The sequence below is a fragment of the Heterocephalus glaber genome, unplaced genomic scaffold (genome assembly GCF_053883595.1).
Source record: "Heterocephalus glaber isolate CG9 unplaced genomic scaffold, H.glaber_assembly_v1.0 deba00001662, whole genome shotgun sequence".
NCBI classification, from domain to species: Eukaryota; Metazoa; Chordata; class Mammalia; order Rodentia; family Bathyergidae; genus Heterocephalus; species Heterocephalus glaber.
The window spans coordinates 1,993,575-2,002,913 of record NW_028258403.1 but is presented as its reverse complement, the minus strand read 5'-3'; the positions used below and the strand labels follow the sequence as shown (position 1 = coordinate 2,002,913).

At 39.6% G+C, this 9,339-nt stretch overlaps 1 protein-coding gene across 1 annotated transcript; it reads left to right on the top strand.

The window, feature by feature from the left end:
• The first annotated feature begins 8,035 nt into the window (after window positions 1-8,035).
• Window positions 8,036-9,053, top strand: Or5au1 (olfactory receptor family 5 subfamily AU member 1). The gene has a single exon (XM_004865042.3). It carries the CDS (start codon window positions 8,036-8,038, stop codon window positions 8,969-8,971), a length of 936 nt encoding a protein of 311 aa, XP_004865099.2. The 3' UTR covers window positions 8,972-9,053.
• The last annotated feature ends 286 nt before the right edge of the window (window positions 9,054-9,339 follow it).

Genomic DNA, 9,339 nt, shown 5'->3' with positions numbered 1-9,339 from the left:
CATACTTCTACCTCAGCCTTCCAGAGTACCAGAATTATATGCATGTACCATCATAACCAGCACCAAATTCTTTTTTAAAAAGCAAATCAGATAGCTGAGGATTTAGTTTAGTGGTAGAGCACTTACCTAGTTACATTTCCTAAATTAAGTATCTGATAAATGATACTGCAGCTATGAATGTTTTGCACCTGTCAATATAGCCTGTATCAGAGCTCACTAGAGGAATAGATTTAATTAAAAATACACACACAGACACACACACGGGCTTACAATGGCTGCCTGCAGAATCAAGGGTAGAAGAATGCCAAATGGCCATCTGTGTGTTTGAGAATTGGAAGATCCAGATGAAAGTCAAAGACCTGGAGCTCACTGCAGAGGTGTGAGTCCATATCAGAAAACTGAAGGATCTGTGTTAGAAGGCTGAAGAGTCTTCACTGGAAGCCTGACGAAATTGGAGACAAATGTCTAAGGGTGATGGTGAATACCAGAGCTCCTCTGAAGAAGCAAAAAGGGAGACTTCCTTCTTTTTTCTCTTTTTATTCCATCCAGACTACAAACCTATGTGTTAGTGCCACCCAAATCCAGGGTGGATCTTCCCTTTTCAGTTTTTGATTTACAAGGAAATCATCTGGACATGCCTAGAACTGTGCTCCACTATCTTCTAAGTATTTTAATCCATTCAAGTTGACACCTTAATTAACTATCATATAGCCTTAAAGTGGAAAGAGAAAAAAAAAAAACAGTACTTGAAGGAGAAATTGACAATTAAAGTGAAAGTGGAAGGATTTCATATTTTTCTATCAGAAATAGATCTGTCAAAAATTTAGTAGTGTTTTTATAATAGAATTCTTTTTTGTCTTGTTTTGTTTTGGTACCAGGGATCAAACTCAGGACCTTGCGCTTGCAAGGGAGGCATGGTGCCACTGAGCTAAATTCCCAGGCCCTATAACACAGTTTTTATAATTAATATTTTATAATACAATCAAGAAGATATACCTATATCTATATTTAGTAATTATATTTATATATCTGAATGGAGTAGAAAGACTAACACACCATGTATTGTGAGTATTCAGGAAGTCCCTTCTTCAGTGAAGGGGGATAATTATAACTGGACAGAGGACTACTGTAGCCTTGCCTCATAGATTACAAAAACAAGACTAGAAAGGGTCAGATTTTTTTCCAAGTAAATGTAATTGCACTCCAGAACAAAAATATTTATAAAAATATAAAAGTATCCGGTGTCCAAAAGGATAAAATTTGTAATATCTGGTAACCAAACAAAGATCATTGAATATGTAAAGAGACAGTAAAACATTAAAGAGAAAAATAACCAACCAATGGAAACCACCTGAGAACTGACCTAGATTAGCAGAGAAACACACTAAAATGGTTATTATAACTGTATAGCATGTATGTAAAAGATGAATAAAGAGAAGAAAGATATAAATAGAGACTGAAGTCAAACTTCTAGAGATGAAAACTACAATGTCCAAATGAACATATACATTAGATGTGATTAACAAGTTACACAGCAGAGAAGAAAAGATTAGTTAAAATGGAGATGTTGCAATAAAAACTCTCCAAAATAACCCAGAAAGAATAAAACATAAAAAAAGCATCAATGAGCTGTAAGACTAAAGTGCCTTATAGAAGAATAACTAGATTTCCTAAAGCAAGAAAGAAGAGAGGCATCAGAAAAAACATTCGAAGACACAATAGCTGGAACTTTTAAAATTTGATGAACACAATAAATTCAAAGAGCCAATAAACTCAATGAATCACAAGCTCAAGAAACGTGAAGAAGGGCCAGGGATTTAGCTCAGTGGTTCTGCCGCCTGCATTGCAAGCACAAGGTCCCGAGTTTGATCCCTGGTACCAAAAAAAAAAAAAATAAAATAAAAAAAAGAGAAAGAAACATGAAGAAAATGACACCAATATATGCCACAAATTGTCCAAAACCATTCACAAAGAAAAACTCTTAAAAACATCCAAGGGAAAATGAGGTGTTAATAACAACAAACAAACAAGAGAGAAACAAAGATGGTGGCAGAATTTTCATTGGAAACTGTGGAAGGAAGAAGCCAACGGGCCAACACCTTTAACACAGTGAAGACGAAACCCTGCCAACCGGGAACTCTAAACGGAACTTGGGGGAAAAAAAAGTCAAGGGATCATGGATTCAAAACAAACTCAACTTGGTAAAATATCTTTCAGTAATGAACCTCAAATAACGATCTTTTCAGGCATTCAATAGCTGGAAGAATTCATCACCAGCAGAATGCCACTGTAAGAAATGTTAAAGTCGCCGGGGATTTAGCTCCGTGGTGCCACTGCCTGCCTTGCAAGCACAAGGTCCTGAGTTTGATCCCTGGTACCAAAAAAGAAAGAAAGAAAGAAAGAAAGAAAGAAAGAAAGAAAGAAAGAAAGAAAGAAAGAAAGACATGTTAAAGTCATTCAGGCAGAAGGAAAATGGTTTTAGAGAGAAACTGAAACTAAAATACCAAAATGCTATCAACATGGGTAAATATAAAAGATTGTTTGCTTATTGTTTAAATCTCTTTAAACTTGTCTGCTTAAACAATATTTAAAAAATAATAACAATGTATCATAGGGTTTATAATGTAAGTAAAAATAAAATGTATGTCAACAATAGCATACAGGCTGGAAGCAGAGAAATTAAGTTGTTTTTTTTTGAGACAGGAGTCTGACTAAGTTACCCAGGCTGGCCTCAAATTTGTAATTCTCCTGCCTCAGCCTTCCAAATAGCTGGGATTACAGTTGCATGCCAACACATCTGGTGTAAATTTCTTAAACTATTCGGGATGCAATATAACATCACTTGAAGTTAGACTATATAAGGTATAGATGTATACTATAAACCCTAAAGCAACCAGTAAAATAACAAAACAGAATTGTAGATGTCAAGTCAACAAAAAACATAACATGGAATCACAAAAGATACTCAAATCAAAAGAGAGAAAGAGGAACAAAGAACAAATGCAACAAATAGAAAACAACATGATGATAAAGTCAAATGTATGGGTATCAATATCACACTAAATGGAAATGTTTTAACACATCATTTAAAAGTCAGAGATTTTTTTTTTAATGAAATAAAAAAATCAAGAGCCAATTACATGCTTCCCATAGGAAATGCACTGTAAGTATAAATACACAAATAGATTAAAAGTAATGAGATTAAAAGAGATACCATGGTAGGGCTGGGGATTAGCTCAGTGGTTCTGCTGCTTGCCTCACAAGCGCAAGGTTCTGAGTTTGATCCCTGGTACCAAAAAAAAAAAAAGGAGAGATACCATGGTAATATTAATCAAACCAACTTGACCTAATTGATGTTTATGGAGCATTCCACAATGAGCAGAATATATATTCTTCCCAAGGGGACATGGAACATTTAAGGTAGACCATGTTATAAACAATATAATAAGTCAATAAATTTGAAAGCATTGAAATCACGGGAAGTATGTTCTCTAACCACATGATATTGAATTAGAAATCAATAACGGAAGCCACACCTTCTGGTGACACACACCTGTAATCCCAGCATTCTGGGAGGCTGAGACGTGAGGATTGCAAGTTTGAGACTGGCCTGAGCAATTTAGCAAGATACTGTCCCCAAATTTAAAAATTTAAAAAGGGCTGGGAATGTACTTGCTATGCAGTTCAGGCTGGCCTTGAACTCACTATGTAGCCCAGCCAGGCTGGCCTCAAACTCACAGCAATCCTCTTGTCTCAGCCTCCTGAGTGCTGGGAGTATAGGTGTGTACCACCATGCCCGGCCAGGTTTTACTATAATCTTGAAGGGCAGCTGTAATCTAGGACACAGTGGATACTATCATAAAAGAAAGAAAAACTTTGTTTTCCAGGATAAAGTAAATACAATTAATAATCACATGAGAGTTTAGAGTCAAGGTGAAACAGCCCTTGAGACTAATGATCAGCATGTTGTCAAGGATTTGATATGGATCCATTCTCCTCTTCCCAGTTTCCCAGTCACCTGATTTCTCAGGGCCAGGCACTCTGGGAAATGCTAACTTTGCAAACATTTTAATGGGTCTAATGGGACCAATTTTTCTCAATTCTTCACCTGCCCTGTAAAATCTCACCAGTGAACACATTCTCCTTCCTAGCTGGGAGCCACTAGGCTTCCCTGGGGAAAAGATGGCTCTGAGGTGTCCCCTGTGAGCACAAAGTCAGTCGTGAGGAGTGAGGTGTGTGGGGGCCATCTCACCCCTCTCCCGTGTGAGAAGTGAGTCATTGACGGCTCTGATCCCCAGACTCCATCAATCAACCCAATTAGTCTGGATCGGTCTTTTTTATTCTTCTACTGAGGGCTTGCATTCTGAGGGTCACAGCAACAGCGCTACAATCAAGTCCTGGGTTCTGCTGGAATTAAACAGTTTGCTTAAGAATATCTCAAACAATTTTGAAGAGGAAATTCCTTGGTTTTTTATTTCATCAGGTAGTATGCAGGTATCTGAAAATTGTTAACTACTGAAGGGAAGAGACAACTATCCTATGCACAGGCCAATTTCCTAAGACAAAGAATTCTACCAAGTTAAGAAAGGGCATTTATATGTGGCTCAGGAAGATGATCTGTTTGCTCTGGCAAATATCCCATGGTTTAGTGTTTCTCAGAGGATGGTTCAGAGACCACCTTCTTCAAAATCACCCTAGGTTGGGGTTCAGTTATGGACCAACTATCCTACAGTGGAAAACTAGAATCTGTGCACACAGCAAGCTTCTCCAGTGAGCCTTGGGCAAGCACTTCACTAAGAACCATGAGTTGTGGTCAAAATATACAATGAATGTTTAAATTTTAAAAAATTTATAGCTGGGCATGCTGGCCTATACCTGTATTCCCAGCACTCTAAGAGGCTGAGTCAGGAGGTCTGGAAGTTTGAGGCAAGTCAGGGCAACTTAGCAACATGATGAGACCCTACCCCCCTCAAATAAATAGAAATACATAAAAAGGGCTGAGGATGAAGCTCAATGTAAAGACCTAGGTTCAATCCCTAGGACCTCATTCTTAGAATAAAAGACACATTCCCATCAATTCCCTTCAAAATACCCCCCCCCACACACACACATTTTGAACGCACTTATCTCATTGTTCTTACAACTTTCTGGAGCAGTTCTGGAAGTCCTCTTTTATGAGTCTTTATAAAATAAGATAAAAAATACAGTGAATGCTGCTGCCAAGTGCCATCCTATGAAAAGGCAGGCTCATAAAAACATTATAGTAGGCCCTCATCCACCTTATTCACTGATCTGGTACAATGTGACTCATGGCTCTCCCTTGAAGTTATAATGACCTTGAAAAGTAATGGTTTTTAATTGATTTAGGACATGAAAGCAGCTGTGACAGCACACGTAAAGACCTGAAAAAAGACTTCTAGAAGTGATTCAGAAAGTGGCAAGAGTGATGGAACAAGTGTGTTCAAAACAAGGGGAATATTTTGAGGGTGATTATTGGCAATGTGTCTCTTTCTGTAATACATTTAAAAATTTTAAGCATTCATTGTATTTTTAATCTTAAATTGTATTATTATCTTTAAAGAATCTTAATGACACTGAGTGCTTCCCTGACTGCTCTGTTCTCTCACTGTGCTATCACAGGGAGAAGTCAAGCTGTCAGGCATAAACCACGTCTCTTGTCTGTTCTTCTATCACCCACCTACCCCAGGCATTTGACCTCACACCTACATGCTTCATTCTAATCTACTTCCCTATGATATGGGTTCCTTGATGAGTTTTTTTTTCTACTTTTTATTCATAGGTACAAACTGCAGCCAACAGAAATAGTGGTTATTACAGCATCCCGTGAAAACCTGTCAAAGATACCAATTTTTCTACAATCCCTTCCATAACCGTCTACATTCTAAAGAATTTTGAATTTAGTGTGGATTGGAGAAGAGAGATGAGAAAGAAAAGGGGAGGAGAAGAGAAAGAGAGTTGATTTAAAGGAAGTGATAAATGTGGAGACTCTGACCAGCTATCTCTTGTATTGCCCACTACCCTCCTCTATCTATTCCAGCCCTTCATCCCAGCAGAGGGCTCCTGTCTCTTCTATCACAAGCCAAAGACACATCTCTACTTTTCTGGTTTTGTCCATTCTTTAATCAGAGAAATACTTGCAATACTACACTGAAAATACACTGCAAATACTACACTGAAACCATCTATTGAGGTAAGAAGATATGAAGTCACATCTTCAGAAGTTCTACTCTATTCCTAAGGTTCACCTGTCCACTTTCGAGAAGTTTCTGTAAGTTATTTCCACTCTGAGAGTTTTACATCATTTCTCTAAAGTTCTGAAATATGCCTTGAAGCTCAGTTGGCTTTTGACACTAATGTCACCAATGACATTTGCCAGACAAATTTAGTAATGTCCATCCTGTGCAATATTGGGACTTACTATAAAGCAGAAGCTATTGGATTAAGAACAACTGAATGCTATATTACTGTGACATGAAATAAATCAAGAATGATGCTTCATGTGCTCTAAAAGCTCTGTGTTCAGATCTGCACTCATATTTAGCTCCTCAATTTTATTAGAAGATGATAGATCTCTAGGCATTACTAAAACCTTTTACTGGTCACCAGCCAGTGTTCTATCAACAGAAAGAATGTCTCTATTGCCTACCTGGCATCTAAATTTAGTTATCTATATGTCCAGAATATTTTCCTGCCTGCAGAGTTTGATAATTCTGGAAATTCTGCCAATAAGATTAACCAGAATCTTTGCCTGCACTCCTCAATCCTTCCAACATCTTTCACAAGTATGTTGTTTACTTACCTGCAAGGCAGGAAGTATGTTTTTTACTTACTTTGAAGGGCAGGAAGATGTGGCTCACTTCTGTCCTCCACTGTCCTCCTAGCCAGTCACACCTACTGGCTTCAAGTTCACAACTGAGAGTCTTCATCAAACAGCACAAGGTGCCCAGCCCACTCCAGGAGCCCGAGGTAATTCAGGGACATGGATGGCAGAGGAGCCAATGAAGCTCCAGTCTAGAAGAGGGGCTGGTCCTTTCCTGCTGCCCCCAACAGCCCCAAGTCCAGGGGACTTCTCTTCCCTGGGAATGGCTGGTGTCCCCCTGAAACATGGGTAGTGATTTCCACTGGATTGATGCTTCCCAGCTCCCAGTCCCAGTTTGCCCTTGACTTCATCGCCATCTACACATCTCATCTTTAGGACTTACAGCAATGCTTGGACAGTCCTGAGTTCACAGGGGCAGTTTGATAGCTGAGCCAGTGAGCCATGTTGAGCTCCTCTGAAGGCCAGCTCAGTCATTCTTGCTGAGCATGTCTCTGTCTATCCTGTCTGGTGGTAGGATGCTTGCTAAATTGTGTTGCTGTTATTGTTTTGTCTCATTTATCATGTTTGTGTATTAGATCTGTTTTTCCAGTGAGAATAATCATAGCTATCTATCCTGGAGCTTTCTCAATGTGCCAGACTTTATTCAAATGCTTGACATGCATTAACTCACTGAATTTTTACAACAATTTTTAAGATACCTACTTTATCATTTTTTACACATGAGGAAACTGAAACTCAGAGAGGTTAAGTAACATTCCCAAGGTTACATAGTTAGTTTGTGGTGAAGTCCCAGCTTTGAAACTTGGCAGTTTGACATGAGATCCTAGATGTTTACATGAAATATGCTATCTCTAGAATATAAACTTTTTGAGGTCAGGCACTCTTAAATTTCGGTTAGGGTGAACACAAAGTTATATGTACAAAAAATTGTGAATCTATATAGTTGGTGGGTGAATATTTTATTATTTAATAATGTTTTATGACCTCTTTCATATTTTCCATTGCTACTCAAGTAATGCTTACCAACTAACCGACCAACTAACCAGCCAAGTAGAGAAGACCATACACCAAGCCAAATTTCCTCAGTAAGACTAACCTCCAAGAGGTTGTCCTTATAGCGGGGCTGAATCCAGTAAGCCCTTGGGGTTCAAACTCACTTTCAGTGGTATCCACACCCCAGAGCACTGGGTAAATATGGAAGTGACAAACCTGAGCCGAGGGATGGAGTTTGAACTCTTGGGCCTGACCAGAGACCCCTGGCTCCAGAGGCTGCTCTTTGTACTGTTCCTGGGCATGTACACCATCACCGTGCTGGGGAATCTGGTCATGTTCCTCCTGATCCATGTGAGTGCCACCCTGCACACGCCCATGTATTACCTCCTGAAGAGGCTGTCTTTCTTGGATTTCTGCTACTCCTCCACAGTTGTCCCTCAGACTCTGGTGAACTTCTTGGTCAAGAGAAAGGTAATTTCCTATCTTGGCTGCATGGCTCAGATGTTCTTCTACGCATGCTTCGCCACCAGTGAGTGCTATCTCATTGCTGCCATGGCCTATGACCGCTATGTTGCTATTTGTAATCCGTTGCTGTACTCCACCAGCATGTCTCCTGGGGTCTGCATCTCTCTGATTGTAGGCTCCTACAGTGCAGGATTTCTCAATTCCCTTATACACACAAGCTGTATCTTCAGTCTGAAATTCTGTGCTCCTTACGTGGTCACTCACTTTTTCTGTGATGGACCACCCATCTTGTCCCTGTCCTGTGTGGACACTTCACTGTGCGAGATCTTGCTCTTCATTTTTGCAGGTTTCAACCTTTTGAGCTGTACCCTCACCATCTTGGTCTCCTATTTCTTAATCCTCATCACCATCCTGAGAATGAAATCAGCCCAGGGCAGGTTCAAGGCATTTTCTACCTGTGCTTCCCACCTCACTGCTGTCTGCCTCTTCTTTGGCACAACCCTTTTTATGTACCTGCGCCCCAGGTCCAGCTACTCCCTGACTCAGGACCGCACAGTTGCTGTGATCTACACAGTGGTGATCCCAATGCTGAACCCCTTAATCTACTCACTGAGAAATAAGGATGTGAAAGATGCTTTAAGAAAGGCTTTGGGCAGGAAAATGGTGGAATGACATTTTCAATTAATTGCCGTGTCTTTAGAAAGCCCTGGAACCTTTCTCTTATGTGGTGCTACCCTGAGCAGATTCCCTGCTGTCCGTGGGAATGGTGGCCAACCCTGCTGATCGGCATAAGTGTCTACATCTACCTGCCACAGGAAGAACTGAGGTTGTCATAGAGACTAAGAAGCCAGAAGGACTGTTTGCTATTTGCATAACTGGAGCCACTGGCAAGGCTGTCACACCTCTGTCCTGGTACTTTATTTATATCTCAAAGTTTGTGAATATTTTATTTTATTATTAGAAATAGGTATTTATATTCTTCATTGTAAAGTTATCCCTTAACTAACTTGAAGACCTTGGCTCCTTGAGAAAATCCTTCC